This window comes from Xylocopa sonorina, chromosome 10 (genome assembly GCF_050948175.1).
Source record: "Xylocopa sonorina isolate GNS202 chromosome 10, iyXylSono1_principal, whole genome shotgun sequence".
Classification (NCBI taxonomy): Eukaryota; Metazoa; Arthropoda; class Insecta; order Hymenoptera; family Apidae; genus Xylocopa; species Xylocopa sonorina.
In genome coordinates, this window is record NC_135202.1 from 2,825,862 (window position 1) to 2,842,594 (window position 16,733).

At 43.9% G+C, this 16,733-nt stretch overlaps 1 protein-coding gene across 4 annotated transcripts in view; it reads right to left on the reverse strand.

Moving 5' to 3' along the window:
• Positions 1 to 1,964: 1,964 nt before the first annotated feature.
• Glurib (Glutamate receptor IB) overlaps positions 1,965 to 16,733 on the reverse strand; it is a 208,665-nt gene continuing 193,896 nt past the window's right edge. For 2 of the 4 annotated variants that reach the window (XM_076902749.1, XM_076902750.1), the window contains 12 exons: positions 14,584 to 14,799; positions 13,444 to 13,551; positions 13,003 to 13,116; positions 12,636 to 12,756; positions 12,262 to 12,356; positions 11,471 to 11,694; positions 10,344 to 10,556; positions 7,218 to 7,416; positions 6,894 to 7,138; positions 5,614 to 5,860; positions 5,157 to 5,231; positions 1,965 to 2,376 (listed from right to left, as the gene is read on the reverse strand). In XM_076902749.1, coding sequence (XP_076758864.1) covers positions 2,251 to 2,376; positions 5,157 to 5,231; positions 5,614 to 5,860; positions 6,894 to 7,138; positions 7,218 to 7,416; positions 10,344 to 10,556; positions 11,471 to 11,694; positions 12,262 to 12,356; positions 12,636 to 12,756; positions 13,003 to 13,116; positions 13,444 to 13,551; positions 14,584 to 14,799 — 1,983 coding nt within the window. In that variant the 3' untranslated portion in view covers positions 1,965 to 2,250. Of the gene's footprint in view, positions 2,377 to 4,326; positions 4,382 to 5,156; positions 5,232 to 5,613; positions 5,861 to 6,893; positions 7,139 to 7,217; positions 7,417 to 10,343; positions 10,557 to 11,470; positions 11,695 to 12,261; positions 12,357 to 12,635; positions 12,757 to 13,002; positions 13,117 to 13,443; positions 13,552 to 14,583; positions 14,800 to 16,733 lie in introns of all 4 variants that reach the window. The other 2 variants (XM_076902752.1, XM_076902751.1) reach the window with 2 other exon arrangements.

Below are 16,733 nucleotides of genomic sequence, written 5' to 3' on the forward strand. Positions count from 1 at the left end.
GTCACCTTTAAAAAAATATGTACATGTGCGTTTTACGTTTTCGGCTCTGATACACCTTTAGAATCGTGGAATTTTTCACGTCGGTATGAACAAACTTTATCGAATGAAATTGAGTGTCTCGTATGTCGCCGATTATGGAGAATTTGTCGAAACGTCGAGACGTTTCTTCGATAGGAACTCGATTCTGGGAGACAATATTTGGGTGTTAAATTACAGAATTTTGATTCACCTTTTTCTCTCTGCCCCACCCAGCGGTGGATACGTTCTTTGCGCGGAAAAACCCGTGTTTCCCCTTTCGTAGCAGCGGACGGTGTTGCAGGGAGAGACATCGTCTTTTGGCACGAAAAACCTTGGCCGTAAACGTCGTTTTTCGAGCCAGATCACGGCGATCCGACGGCGCAAGGGTAACCGTTCGTTCGCGGCGTGAAATGGGGCCAGAAAACGGCGGCGTGTGTAAAAAGTGTCTCCATACGACAAGGTGAGAACGCTCCTCTCGGCTCGGATCGGCGCGAACTGGCAGTGGTAGGTACTTAATAATGCGTTTACACGATATCGTTAATCCTATATCCTTGCACGCGCACGCACACACACGACACATTTCCTGTCACTCTTCCTTTCTCTCGCGCTCGTCATACACCTTCCAATAAACGTCTATACGTATGTATATTTATATTTATATTTGTATGTATATATATATATTTGTATTTATATATATATATATATATATTATTTATCACACACGCAGTACTCACGCATCGATGTGATTATACACCATTTGATCAGTTAAAAAACGTATCGCGGCTCCAGCGTTGGGTTCTCTCCTTTATCACCCCCGTCTCTCATTTCTCCTACGCAACGGATTATCCATTCTCGCGAGATCCACAAAATAGTTTTCACCGGTATACAATCGATCTGTAACGGACTGTAATCTGTAATAAAAACTCAGCTGTCACGGTAATAGTAATCAGAACAATGATAATAATCGTAATAGTAGTGTCGCGTAACGGTCGACCCGTCTCTTCATTCCTTCTACGTATCCTGACCGTTCTCTTCCTCTTGTTCGCCAGCGCTACCGGCTCCTTCGGTCGATCCGCTCCTCTTTCCTCGCGGAACACGTGTATACATATAAAGAGACGCGCGCGTACGCACGAAGGTACGCGCCTCGCGTGCACACGGGGGGCTCTCTCACGGAAATGGCAGTTGAGTGTGTTAGTTTTTAAGTTGCTGGTTGCACATGCACCCACCCCAGGACCATCGAATTCTACTATCGAATTTCGCGACCCGTTCTCGTCGCCAATAACCGGTCGCAGTGCGTCAGTCGTCGTTTACCTCTTACTCCTTTGATTCGCCTCGTTTGATTCGATTACAACGTATGTATATATACAATGTACAAACACGACTGGCGACGAGGACCAGGCATCGACGAACCGACGAGCGTGGTTCATCGGAGATCCTCCTCGGCCAGCCGTGGCACGGCTACACTTCCTCTCGCGCGGCCCCTCGAATCCGCGCAGTTCCGGTACACCGACACCCTCCTGGAAGGACTTCCTCTCAGCCGTCGAGCGTCGTCGACGATCTCAAATCGCGTGTGGCAGTACGATTCGAGGAACTTGAGGATACGCGAGCAAGAGACGACGCTCGTGCGCGGTGGAACAGCGCCGGAACCAACCGGTGTCGAGGGATGGCGTCGAGAAAGCAAGCGTCGCGGAGATTCGATTAACGGCAAACGCGTTGCACAGGATTTGTAACGGATCATCTGGATGAATATTTTCAGGAGGTTCCGTGCTCGTGGTTTGTGGTGTTTCAGTGCTGCACGGGCTAATCTCCTCCGCCATCATTGACCGCTCTGATTTTCCTCCATCCGCGAGCGTCACTCTTCGAACCGTCCGTTCCCTGTCTCTCGTCCTCGACGATGGCGCGACTCGGGAGAGCCCGGCGATGGTATCGCAGCACCGGGTGTTTACGTGATGTACTCGGGCTTGTAGTCGCCGGGACGGCCGGACCAGACGCGCGGCGAAGCGGGTGTCCAGGGGACAGCGACGTCCAGCACCGTGATGCTCGGCCTGCGCAGGAACGGCGAGAACCGTGACTTTTTCGGGCTCTTCGGCGGCGATTCCGCGAACGTGACGCTTCGTCGCTGCGGTCTTCGGGGCGGCGGTGGCGGCGGCGGAGGCAGGGCCGCCGTCAAAGGCGGCGGCGGCGGCGTGGGCAGGGAGATGGCGGGCGATTCACCTGGGCTCTCCGGGTGATTTACACCTGGGTATGCGTATTGCTGTGTACCTGGTCGCCCTCGGTATTGCCAATCGCGTTTGCCGGAGCGTAGTACTGGAAACCCAATGGTCGCGCGGTTAGGCGTGCCGTGTTCTCTGCACGGAGCTGGAAAATGGGAGGTGGGTTTTCGTGTAGCGGTGCCTTCTCGTCGTGAGCGGAACTGCGGATGTTTACGCTGTTGTTCATTGCTCGGGGCTGGGGATACGTGGAAACTCCGATTTCTTTTCTCTTTATGAAAATCGTTGCCGGACTGCGTGCTCGAAGTTACAGTATTTTTTATTCATTTTTACAGTCGGAGTTTCTTTCTAAGGGAAGTCTTTTAATCCACTTGGTATTATTCTCATTTCAAATAATTTTCTACATGCAATTTTAATACGATTAACTTTCGGTAGGGGTAGGTTAAGGAAATGTTGTCTGTCGGATCGTTGGTATATCAGGTATGAAGAATTCTCTAATTCTGCAACAGTCAAGTTGTGTTATCATCCGTATACAATGTTTAAATCATCTTACGGTAACAATTATTCATAAATATATGTATAAATTCAGTGCTAACTGCACTTGGACTGCAAGAATAATTAAGTTTGTCCGAGTTACTTCAATAATTAAATTAGATGTTTCAAGATAGTAAATCATTTTACCTGAAAAACACTTTTATTCGAATTCTTCCCCAGCTGCAAACAATATACATCTTGCATACTATTCACGTGAAATCGACACGTTCGCATAAACATCCACAGTCTGCAGATAAGTACCATCGAAGCGTGTGAGATTTACGCAGACATGTATATCACGCATGGGTGTAGAGTAATTCGTGCCGTGAATTGCGATGTCACAATCGCCGTTTCATACGTGAAAGTGTGTTTCGCGCACGGTGCATAAAACTCTCCTATGTCGTCGTTCTACCCTCCTGCCTTTAGTGAAACGCACTTGCTTCGAAAGAGAAGAGAAGAGAGAAGAAATAGAAAGAGAAATAGAGCTAACAGAGAGGGAGAGAGAGAGAGAGAGAGAGAGAGAGAGAGAGAGAGAGAGAGAGAGAAAGAGAGAAAGAGAGAGAAAGAGAGAGAATCCTATCGCGTGTTCGTCGCGAGAGAAACGTCGCGATTCCTCATTCGATGCATAATTTCGTCCAAAGCTCGGTTTACACTGTCAACAGCAGTGAAAACGCAGCCTAACGTACTCGCAAGCGTCCCAAAAGCAACATGCGATCCGACAAGTCACGTTTCGTTTGCACGTTCCTCTAAAAATTAGCTGCAAGCCATGCATATATCGCGTTTCTAAGCCAGCATTTTCATGACAATTAAAGCCATGGAGGTGAAGGAAGAGAGCCAGTGGAACGAAAGCAGGAGGCAGAAGGACGTCTGTGTGTATATCGATTCAGTAAATGGAAATGTTTAATCGAGTAATTATTAGATTTCTAATTATCGAACATGAAATTCAACGCTAATACAGTTCGCAAAAAATTCACGTCACGGTTTTTGTGACAATAGGTGCATCGATGATTGAGTGATATACGTATAAAAAGGTGATCTATATATGTTGATTACTTTAAAGTTAACGATTGAAAATAGTGATAGAAGAAGGTGGTAGAAAATACATAAAAATGGGAACAGCGATTCTAAGTTTATCACCCTTATCGATACAGATACATGACAGCGTCCGATCAAAATGGGAGTGGCTGTACTTACCATGCGTTCGACTTAATGAGACGTACAAACTATAACCAGCAATTCCCGCCTTACTAGCCTTGATCTACTCATTTAAGAGGATAGAGCCACCCCTAATTGCGCAGCTGTGTCACGCGCTTCCGTTAACGAGGCGGATAAGACTTGAACCACTGTTCGCGCGTGTCAGGCTATTGAAAACTTGAAACGTGACCATAGAAACAGAGAATCTAACGTCTCAATTAGTTTCGAGATAAAAAATGTATAGTAACTAATGTGTGTAGACGTGAAGCAGAAAGAGGAGAGTGAGAGGGGAATTGAAATTAGGCACACCGAGCGATATCCAGACTCGCACGGTGGGACGTTAAAATTTTAAGGGCTAGAGAGTACTCACATATGGTCCCGGGAAAGGCGCATGCATCCTCCGTCTAACTCTGCAGTCCGTACCACTAGAGACAAAAACAAAAGTAGAACGAAACGCGCAAAACGAGCAAAAATTACAGTCTCCTGCATCCATCGAGTACAAAGGTAGAGAGAGAAAGAGAGAGTCAGTGAGAGAGATAGAGATAGAGAGATAGATAGAGAAAGGCTGGGAGGTAGATATAGTCAGAGGTAGAAAAGAGCGCAACACATCCAGCCAGCCGCACATCGCACGCATGTACGTAGAATATGTATATCTAATTATATTTACGTATCTATATATACATACGCGTGTATATATATACACGTCTTCTATCTAACTATACACGATACAGCAACAACGATCGATGATCGCTCTTGGGTCGATCGTGTCCTCGAGAGCAGTGTTCGAAATTCTCAATACCGAATCCTCTTTCAACCACAATATGTATGCCGAACGTATACACGTTGCTAACTGCATGCCAAACGTACTCTATTGTATGCCTCTATGTATACGTATCCTATGTATTCTTGTATCACACAAATATGCATAATGTAGCCCGATGCGATTCGGTTAGAACTGTGTGTAGCGCGATAAATTCGCGATCTCGAGAGATGGGAAAAAGGATAAAAACGTTCTCGACGTGAAAGAATAATTTCTACACGTTTTTCGACACCGATGCGTTAAGAGGAGATTGAGTTATATAAGTGTGGAATGTTTTATTCCGTTTTCCCTCGTCAATTTTTTCGTTCCATGAGATGGTCGCCCTAATCGCGTGGTAACTGAGATTTCGGGGTGTGCGAACGAGTCGTGGTGTCACTTACCCGGCCATTGTCGAAATCTCGACCACCGCCGATCGTCAGTCGGGCTTTCGCCTTCATTGCGTCCGACAATGGGATCTGAAAAATTGTAGGTCTCGATAAATAGAATTTTTTCTTATTTCTTTATGAGACACTGTAATAAAGTAGAATTGGCCGTTGGTTAATCGTTTCTTAAAACGAAAAGACAGTCATAATGATAAAAAGATTTATCTTTTTAACCTAGAAGCTTCTTTGATCTGCAAGTTTCAATGGTGGCATTATGCGACGAAACGATCCAACGTTAAACAAAAAAATTAGTCAAAGAGTTACGTAACAAAACGTGTAACGAAATGTCTTCAGAAGAAACACTTTTTGTGTATTAAATTCTTGCAATGGAAAATATATATCGTAATATATATTGGCACTTAAGACGAGGAAGAAATAGAGGAAATTCCATTAGCGACGCGCAACAGTCGTTTACCTTCGCTCTGGTCGCTTCTGTGTGAGATTTGTAACAGAATTCCAACAATGCGACGGCTAGCGCTAGGAGTAGCCCTCCAATAAGGATGTAGAATATCCCTGCAACGTTGCTGAGGGACAGCTCGTTCCTGGTGGCGTCCTGTTTGTCACCGTGCCTGCATTCCGTTCTATCGTACCACCATCTGTTCACCAGTTTAGTTAGCTCTCCGTTCTCTTTTAATGACAGCACCGCCAGGTTTATGGGATCCCTGGAACAGAAAAGAAATTAGAAGAAACGTAATTAAATAAAAGTGAAAGAAGAAAACTATTCGCAAGGAAACGGTTAAAAAATAGGGAATGAAAACCGATTATGTCGGGCACGAGCGTAATAAAATCGATGCGCGTGTATCTGTTGAATTACAAATTGAATGTCGTTTCATAAATGGAGGCTCGAGACGAGATTGAATTGGAGACGAGGGGGTAGAATGGGTCGACTCATCCTTTAAGCGGTAATGATACGGAAAAATGGGCGTACGCGTTTTTCTATGCTAATTATGTGGAAAAAACGTGGCGTGTTTCGAAAGGGGGACAAATCCTCAGCGACGGAGTTTCAAAGAGTCGTGGAGAGGAGGTTAGGTTGGAGGAGTGGGTGGCTCGTCTCTTCCTGATCGCTACAAAACCTCGTTAATTACACGGCCGCACGGAAGAAATAGGTCGAACCAGTTCATCCATTCAGTCCGTGTATTACATTTACTTTAATGCATTGCGAATGGCTTTATGCTCGCCCGAGAATTATCGCGAGCTCGGTACTTTTCGTATTAACGTGTCGAGCACATTCAGTCTCCAATTCAGTTTCGTCCTCAGTATTCTTCATTCCGAGCGGGGGAATGAAGCTTTTGTCGGCTCTGATCGTCGCGAAGGGTTTCTAGTTTAAATGTATGGAACAGCGAGACCTACTATGGAAACTACTGTTTACGTCCCAATTTTCTATATATGAAATGAAATACAGATTGTACGCGCAAATATTTTAAAAGTTTTGGAATTAAATCTACGATTTCCAATCGCATCTTTCCTTTTCCATAACGTTAACAGTTTTTTTTCTACACGCGTCGTACGAAACCTGCCTTCGAACATGGTCCAGTTTCGAGGAACCTTGAACCGAGCCAGCTCTTTTCAATGTACACGACAAAGCATTGTTCCGTTTCAAGATCAAAGGAGCAACTAGACGGGTGAAGTAACGAATCGATGCGCACGCAGTTATAGAGAACGGCGAGAGATTAAAAGCAAATAAGCAAAGTTTACTTGAGAGGAGATCCCAGCGGCGTCGCGACGCCGAAACCCTTTGCATCGAGGTTTCTGCCGACCTTCATCGTGTCGCAGGGCTCCCGTTCGTTGATGTATTCGTTCTTCGGGCTCTCGATCAGCAGGGCGTATTTCCCTTTGCTCGTACGCACCCTTCGTATACCCTCGTCGTACGTTTTTACGAACACGTGTTTCCGCGAATTCATGAACTCCCACATTTTGCTATAAAGACTGATCTGCGATTTCTGCGAGGAGAATGAACGAATTTGAATGAATTTTCGAAGTCCCCTCGTTGAACAGATACTAGAGGTGGAAGATACTTACGCGAAAAAAGTCCCATGTGGATCCGTGAGACAGTGTGCCGTACTGTACTTCCGTTTGAGAAGCTAGATCTTCCGGCGAGTTGATTGGCGCGACCATTCTCTCGACGGTCAGAAACGCGGCTAAATTAGCCGTGTAAGAAGAGATCAGGATCAGGGTGAAGAACCACCAGACGCTGCCCACTATTCGTCCTGATATCGACCTGTTAAATGAAAAAGTAGTAATTATTTTAAACTTTTCAAATTAGACATTCCATTTCATTTAAATCGATGTCTTCTATTTTAAATGTCAGGTTCGCCACGACAAAAAATCATTGTCGTGCAGATGAAACTGCGCGTGTCGTCTTGACAAACGTCCGAATAAAGGTTAATTAGCGAAGAACGGACTAAAAGCCGGTAACTCTATTATTACACGAAACACGCCCCAGAAGATCGCGTGTAATGGCACAATATCAGCGCGCCCATTACTTCATTCCTCACCTTGCACGGTTTCAACTTCGAACGGTGGAAAGTTCTGCTCGGGATTTCTCAGAAATTAATTCCTTCCACCCTTTTCTCTGTTCAATTTCCTGTAGGGAAATTATTTTTCGCCAAGTATAAGGACGAGGGTGCTCGAGAAGTCGTAATTTTCGTTGGCCTTCTTTCTTCACCGCGGCGGGAAACTTTATAATCGGATTACAGGGCACGTCCAATAGATGTGACGATATTTAATAACGAAGCTTTACGCGCTGTCTGCGCGCGGAATCACCAGGCGTATCGGGACAGAAACGGTTGGGGAAGGGGATGGTGGCGGTGGACACGGGGGACAGAAGGCTCCGTGAAATTTACAATTCATATCGGCGCGGCGCGAATATTTAAACCATTAATCAAGAAGGCTACCGCGATGGGGTGGCATGGTGGATACGGTGGAATGGAAATTAATTGAGACCCAGTTACGAAGTGGCCGAAACGGCCGCGAAAACGTCGCGATCGCTCTTCTGGAGATTTACGAGACGTCTCGCCGTGAGTAGTTTCGTCGTTTGCAATTTTAGTTTGCGTTTGTTTTTAAAGCGGTCATGCATCCTGGCAGAAGGAGTTACAAAATCACTGCGTTATTCTGACAGTCCGGTAGAACGCGCAGAATTGTGTAATGCTCGTTCGATTTTGTGTCCAAACTTTGATGAAATATTAGTTTCGAAATGGTAGTTTTACTAAGAAAAGTTCAAATTGTTTTTACTTCCTTCGCTCGATTCTATCACGACTTTTGGGACACACTTTTTAGACAAAGTGTATGTAGGAAAATCGTAGTAACAAATCCATCGTATATAAAAATTCTGCAACGCGCAATAAGTAATACATCAGCACTCATAAATTTAGAATAAAGCTAAGTTAAACTTCGCTGTAATTTACCGTGCAATCAGTTCAACATCTGAAACACCCAACCAGCCATTAATCATACTACTTAAAAATGTAGTGTCGGGCAGCAGCATATCTCGATAGTTTCCCTCTATCGACCCTTTAAAAAAAGGATCGCATGAAATTACTCGCCACGGCATCTCGATTGCACTCGACTGCCACAAGAAACGCGACATCTTCGCGAGGACCGAGCAGAAATGCCGCGAAAATATCGTCGGCGTTTATGCAAAGAGGGCGGAAGCTCGCATTGCGGCCGTCACGAAATGCATCGTTCGCGATCGCGGTTGATGCGTGGGAAGAAGGATATGAAATCGCGGGGGAAACAGGGTCGAGTCTCGGTTAGAAAGGTGGTCTCGGTCGGGGGTTAAGCGTGTCGCTAATGGAATTTTCGAGCCGCGAGCACGGCAACGACACGCTCATTCAAATGAGCTGCCCTCGAACAGCCTAATCGCGGCGCCGATTACGAGAGGGCCGGCCTAAATTACGCCCGTCACGAGACTACGAAACGTAATCCGATTATATTGTGATAATTCCAGCCACGCGGTTTATAATCACCGTTTACACCGGCACGCAGTTGTAATTTAAACGAAGGAATTTGCAACAGTAATTACCGTGTACCTTAACCCTCCCGGGGGGTAGCGGTTGTAAATCACCCTCTTAAAGGTTATCATCGCCGGGCTATCTAACGGATGGCGATAGAGTTCGTGCGTTGAAGGACACTTTAGATCTAGGCGCGTAGAACGACTTGCTTTTCAGGACAGATTCTTACAAAATTTCTTCCCTCGGCTCGACGGATGAATTCGATTGAATTTAGAACTAATTTCTTAGAAGCCAGTTTGACTTGCCATCAGCATTCCTACGTTACAAACGAGAAATTGTATAAATGGTAGAAAAGAAAGCAACTTATCAATTCCGCGGACGCAAACGGGTCAATCTTAATTAAAGAAAGCAAGGGGAAGTTTTGTATCGTGATACATTGTTCGACGCAATTAGTCGTGACAGAGGATGCGAAGGGATGCCAGACGTCCGGTTTGGAAGCGCGCTTATTACTTTCGGTACGGTTTGTCGCGTCTCGAATCGAGTTCCCTCGTTAATTACAGAGAAGTAGCTTCTTTCAAGGCGCAGCCATCGCTCGGCACACCGACGAGCAACGGAAGAAGAACTCGGAAACGTTTACACAGGCGGCGTTAAGTGGGCCGAGAGCGACAAACCTTTTGAGTCTTACTCGATTCATCCTATTAGCAGTCGCTACGGCTGACCTGGTACAAGTAAAAGGCAGCCATTTTGCCCGGCGCACCGTGGCTTTATGCACTTCGTCCCCTTTGCTTCTGTCGCGAAAACAGAAACAGCCAGCAGGGCAAAAGTACCTATAATTAGCCAAAGAGAACGTTCTCCGCTTCTTTCACCTGCAGCACGTAACCTGGCATCGTTGTTCCGTTAAACGACCAGTGAGACACTTTTTCATACCTTTCTTCACGTGCACCCGCGATTGCTATCTTGCTGTGTTGATAGAAGGCATTCAATACAGCTAACGCTGTACGTTACGAGAGAGTAGTCGTGTAAAGGTCTTGCAGTAGCGCCATCTGACCGATAAGCGAACTTGAGCACAGGGTGGAAAGAAAGTTTGATAACTGCCCGAGATTAGGGTAATTAATTTTTACGAAGCGCTCGGCTCGAACGGCGAGGGAGGCTTATCGAAATCTGGAGAGAATTGCGCTGGGAAATAAACGATTACCTGGGCGATATGTCGCAGCCTTGCTGCATGAACGCGGCCAAAGCGAACCAGAGGCTGTTGATTATGCTGAAATCGTTCGCCATACTAGAGGTCGGCATGTGAGGCGATCCTTGGGACCCGTGGGGATGCTGCAGCGTTGGATCGTTGCGCGTCGCCATTGTGGAGTCTGTGCTGCTGCTCAGAGTCAGTACTCGCCATTCGTAAGGGGAGAATCTATTTGAAACATGTTTCAGATTAATAAAGTATAAATTTGATAAAGAAAAAAATAGATAAATTTTTGTTAGTTTAATTAACCGGAAGAACGCTCTATAATATCGTTTTATTTCTCCAAAACGATTCAACAATTTTCCAATGACTGAATCGTTCAAACATTTTGCGAGGAATAGCGAATTGTTCGAGAAAGACAGAAATTAGCGCAGCAACCATTTATTGTGGTTAGTTGCGAGTAATTCCGTTATCAGGTCGTGATAAACGACATCTAATCATCACACTTGGTGGAACAGTGCTAGTTTGCGTAATTATAAGGGGATGGTAATGTTGTGCGCTTAGAAGTTGACATTAAATGTACCAATCAATCACGGAAACGGAAATTGCTGCGGCAATAAGTTATTTTTTCCGTATCATTCGGTCTCTAGCTTCGATTTTTTTTATGATTTATGTCACAGTCGATGTGCTTCGAGAGTATATTATCATTAAAGAACATTAGAATATCCGGTATCGTAAAATTGCAATCTTTCGTATTGATATTTGCATATAAAAATAGAAATATGTTTATGTTGAATTTTGCAAATATGATTAAAGATCGTTTAATCAATTGCCTCTGATGTTTGATATAATTACTGTTATGCGACGTACGGTAAAAAGGTTAATTAGAATATTTTTCACTACTTTAAATTATTAGTTTTATAATAATTAATTTCATTTATTTGTGTTACTAATTAAACTGATTGTATTCAAGTTGATTTTAAAAGAAATATTAACATATTACATGATTAGCAGAAAATAGAAACGATCGAACGTAGCGACCGTTAATTTACTCTCGCGTCTGGCTATGTACCGACCGTTTCTACTTAACCGCGATGTACCTGTTGTATAACAGTGAATAACTTGAGAAAAACCTCATTTACCTGGACACGGTAAACAGCACGATGGATACTCCAATGTACGAGAAGATTACGCAGACCCAAATTTCTTTGCTCAACGGATTCAAAAAGCTGAACACTCCTGGTTTCTGTTTGATGGGCTTCTTGATCATAATACTGATACCCAATGACATGAAGGGCTTACTAAAATCGATCACACGTTCGCGTTCAGAAGTGATTGTCATAGGAGCAATGGCTATGTCTGCTTCCTGAAAAACCACCATGATTGTCAGGCACCGTTATTCAATCTTAATAAATAAAATGAAATAAATTACATAACACTTGATAATAATATAGGAAGCAATTACTGTTGCTTGGTAAATTCTTCATTGTTTCGTGTTAAATATAGTTGCTACTTTTGTATACGCAGCCAGTAAATAGTAATCTAGTTCAATACAGATTCGGGTTAATTGATCAAACGTAATAGAATGAACGGTTTAATTCCGAAAGCGATCTCATCAGATGCAAGCAAGAACTTCTCTCGTCCTCCATCCATTCTTTCGAAGCTCGTCCACCAGATGTAGTTCGAAATACGAGGTTGAAAAGCTTGCAAACTCGTGGCATCTGGTGGAAGACCCTCGCACTTTCCGAACAAAGATAAAACAGCTCGTTCAGCGTTCGCTTCGAGCTTGACCTCACCGATCAATAGCAGAATCTTTCGTATAACCAGACGAAATTGTTTCGTCCGACATCGCGCACTTACTTCCGGGATGTTTTGCCTCGGATAGCGCACACGAATCACGATGAACGTTTGCGTTGACGTTACGGAAACTTACTTTGCGGATCAATTCGCCGACCATGCCGTCCCAACCGCCGGGAACGTCCGGATTCTCCATTCCATATTTACCGTCTTTTACTATCCGCAATTCGTCTGAAAGGTGAAAGTATTGCGTTAAGCTTGTTACCAATTTTTATTGGAAAAAGTCTTTTTTGAGTAACTGAATAAATATTCGATGCATTTTTTTTCTTTCTCGGGATGTTTGCTTGATAATGGCGTTTTGCGTACAAAATTGTGATATTACAAGTTACGATAACTATTCTTTTGCAAATATAACTTTTCGTTTACAAATATTGAAATAATAATTTTATCAATAAAAATTCCACAAATTGACGAAGAATATAGAATAAGAAGCATAAATAAAATACTTACACGTGATTCCTAACTTTTTGGCTATGAGATCAGCCAAATCCTTGCAATACCCCTCATAACTGTCATTCCCAGTCAGCAGTTCTCCAGTCTCTGACTTCTTTCTCATAATGTACGGTTCCTCCTATAATACCATAATAACAGAAACGAACATAAGTTAATACACGAGAGATGCATACTTGTATTACATCAAACATTTTTACCCCTCGCTGCATTCTGTTCTTTTTATATGTGCATAACAACATATTCTATCGCAAATTTTATTACGAATTAAATAACAACGACGTTCTGCTTACTTTTGCACCGCCATGAATTATAAAAAGAAAATCGCGCAGCGAAGAATTAAAAGATGGCAGTAAAAATATCTTACCACAATGGTGGTCACGATATAAGTCTTGTTCTTCTCGATCTCCGCATGCGGTCGAAGTCGAATGTATTTCGCCGCGATGGCTTGGAATCCAGCCTCGTCCGTCCATTCAGCCACCTTGAATGTTAAATTGTGAATAGTTAGTAAGTTCCAGCACGTTGCGCGAGTTCGATGGTACTCGTTTGCTTGTCGGTTCATAATCATCGACGGGTCAATATTGTCGCGCAAAGTCATCGGACAGGACGCTGCTGGCTGGAAGAGCAAACAGCGCGAAACGAGGAATTAAAGGGATTCTGTGGCGCGGCACTCGTTTTATTTCTGTTTCCGACACGACGGGTCTCGACGGCTTTGCGCGCTGTAAAATTTCGGATTACATTTCGGGCGTCGACGGAAAGAGTGCGAAAGGGCGCGAAGAGGGTCTGTCGGACGGAAAAAAATATTTACTTTGACCATGGCGCTGTTGACCGTCATCTCGACAACGTGGAGGGTGTAATTGTGCCTGCGACCGTCATCGTTGAACCGGATCTCCCCCGTCAGTCCCTCGATTTCCACCTGAAAGTTGAATGAGAGTCAATACGCCGCCCGTTGAATATTTAACGATACCTTCGCGTCTTTGTGCGAGCCGTCAGATTTTCGTAAATACTTTATCGCATCGAACGAGATACGAGTTCCTCGATAGACTTTCAAGTTTTTCAATAGCTGTCGAAATCTATTTTCAAAGTACAGCACGTACATTTAAAAATTTATTTACTAAAAATGACATATTTTATATCCTCATCGTCAGATATTATCAAATTTCTTTAAAATCCTGTAAATTTGAACTATTTGCAAATTCTCTGGGTGGAAAAAAGTGCGCGTCTCGCAGATTGGTAATGATTTCGCTGCTATTGGCAGGTTCTCGCGTCCGATCGTGTCAGGCGACAATCCGACAAAGAGTAGGGTGGCCGGAAAGAGAGGAAGGACAGACGCTTCCAGCATAAAAGTGTATATACATGCGTGTATACATAGAACGAAGGGAAACGATCTGATATGGACGCAGGAATGCCGTTAGAGTCGGAATAGCCGCCAATTACTGTCACCGACAGAGAAGCAGCGGGGAAGGTCTCTGGCAATTTTGGTTGCCACGTATTCGAAACATATCGAGTACGCCTGCGTTTTTGCCTGCGCTTTCGGGGATTCTGGCCGAATCATCGGCAAGCCCGCAGTAAACTTGTCACTCTTCTAACGTCGATGCCCGTTCCTCGCGAACGCATACCCGTATTAATTAACCGTAAAATCGGAATAAACAATCATGTCGTAAAAATGCTATTCGCAGCGTATTCGTCCTATTACAACGATATCCTCCATGATGTATTTGCGAGGAATTTAAGTGCATTTATAGGGCGATACAAGTTTTATGTTTGGTTCTATAAAAGTTTGGTTTGGTTCATAAAGATATGAATTTATATTAACCTCTGCTGATATATCAAATATTTGGAAAAAATTTGAAAAGTTTCGTTAATTTTTAGAGAACTGCATTTATTAATTGTCATTGTATTTTATTAAGTAATTTTTCCTATTTGCCATAGAATAAATGTTACTCACTTTTCTAAGTAGCCTGGAAATTTTGTCGCCGTACTCGAACGGTGTCACCCAGCCACGGCTGCTGTTGCAGTCGAGCGACCTGGTGCCGTTGGTGATCTGACTGCTCCCAGGGATCCCAGTCCGCCTCACGTTGCTTCTGTCTGGCTTTTTTCTCAGAAACTTGTTGAACGCCTCGACCAGAACAAATACAGCGTCGTACATTAGCGCCGCTTGTGCCTAATGAGCAAAAGATTGCCGAATAAGTCGTCAAAGGCTGCAATGATTTTTAAACCATCGAGAACAGAATAATTCGTATTTTTCAACAAATTTTTCCTCATACCACTGCTTTATTTATTCACCGATTTATTTCGACGCGACGATACAGAATTGAATTATACGCAAGGTGCATGGAAATAAATACACCACGTGTGTTTACTTCAACTGCCTCCATTTCTAAACGCGTCCTTCTCGCCGGCTATCTCGCGACGAACTGAAATCTAGCCGCTATTCTTGCTACTATCGCGTAGCCCATTTTTGTTTACATTTCTGGGCCTACGTCACTTTTCATTTGTCGTCTTATCTTCTCAGACGGAACAACGCCCGGCGTATATAAACCAATTCGTATCCTAATCACCGTTTCGTCCGCGCGTGAGATAAAATGCCTCGATCGAGGTTCTCGTCGTGTTATGTATTGGCATTCCTGCGAATATCGAAAAATCGAGAAATGCTCGGGCTCCTTTAAGGAGAATTAGAATAAGAAAGAAATCGCGGTGATTACAATGGCCCTCAAACTGTTTTCTTTCCGTTAGAGATACAGCATCCAACGGCATGAATTATACATGAGGCAGCTTTTCAGTTGACACGAGAAGTATCGTGAATGTAAAGAGGCCTTTTTCATATAATGGAAAAAGATATACATGTATTCAGGGCATGAATAGAGTAAAAATTCCTCTGTCGAACATTCAGATCGAAAAGTACTCCATGAAATATCATTTTTCTGTTTTCCCTCTAATTCAGCCTCCCTCTTTCCACGTTGAACAAAATTATTCTGCAATTACTGATAATAAAATAATTCTATTAGTTCGATAACACGACTCTCGTTTCTATAATTAATTCCAGCACGATTTACAGGAATCAAATTAATCATCAATACGTAGCCTCGTTAATAAAATCAAGCTCTCCATAGCCAGCAACCATTCCATAGAACACAAATGCGCGCTAATTTCAAAACGTTCAATCAGTGCTCTTCAATATTACAAAGGGACATCGTAAATGCACTAGAATTATTGGATTTTACACTCCTGTTATCGTAATACAGAACTAGGAGAAAAATCGTGGACATCTATTCTTTATTTAAAGTCTTTTTACATGTCTTACACGTTATTAGGATTGAAAAGGAATTAATACTCTTTAATCATTGAGAATTAAAGTACGAACCTATTGATCACAACGCATTGCAAAATCGATTAAGGTTACACGCGATTGATACACGTACATTTTCCAGTACAACCTCAAAAAATGAAGTTCGCATAATTCTGCCTCCGATATCATCGATAACATCGATACCAGGAATGTTCCATCATTTGCCTGCCTTTCACTTTCCGAGTCGAACACTCTGCACACTTTCCTACATTCTATGCTCCCCGCAACAATTGAAATTACGCGGGCGTGGAGGGCTCGCGGAGAGGGAAGGGAAGGGAAGTTTCCTCCTGGCCGGTTCCGGGCGGCGCGGTTAAGCTGACTCGCGCGCTGCCGAGCGGCCGCGAGAACCATTTATCGCTGTCAGGAGATGTACGCAGATTCACGTGCAGAGAACCACGGTTGGGCATGTGGCCAAACTTGAGGAGAGAGAGAAAGGGGGTGCGCGCGGAAATTGCGCGGCGATCGATCAGGATAATCGGCACGTTGGATCGTGCAACCCCTCCAAGTCTTTCGAGCTCCTCGACAATTCCGTAACTCGCAGGTCGAACCGAACGACGCAGCCAGCCAGGCAGCTCTGTTACTCGAGATCGCGATAAAGCGGCGATCGTTTTGGCGAGCTTACGCGATACGATTCATTGGTCGATCGTAGCAATAAAATGGCACGATGGATTCGCGTGGATCGGTAATGGGTCCAGGTTACGGTTATGGTCCGATGAAATTCATTGTTTCTCTACGTAAAAGAGTTCCGA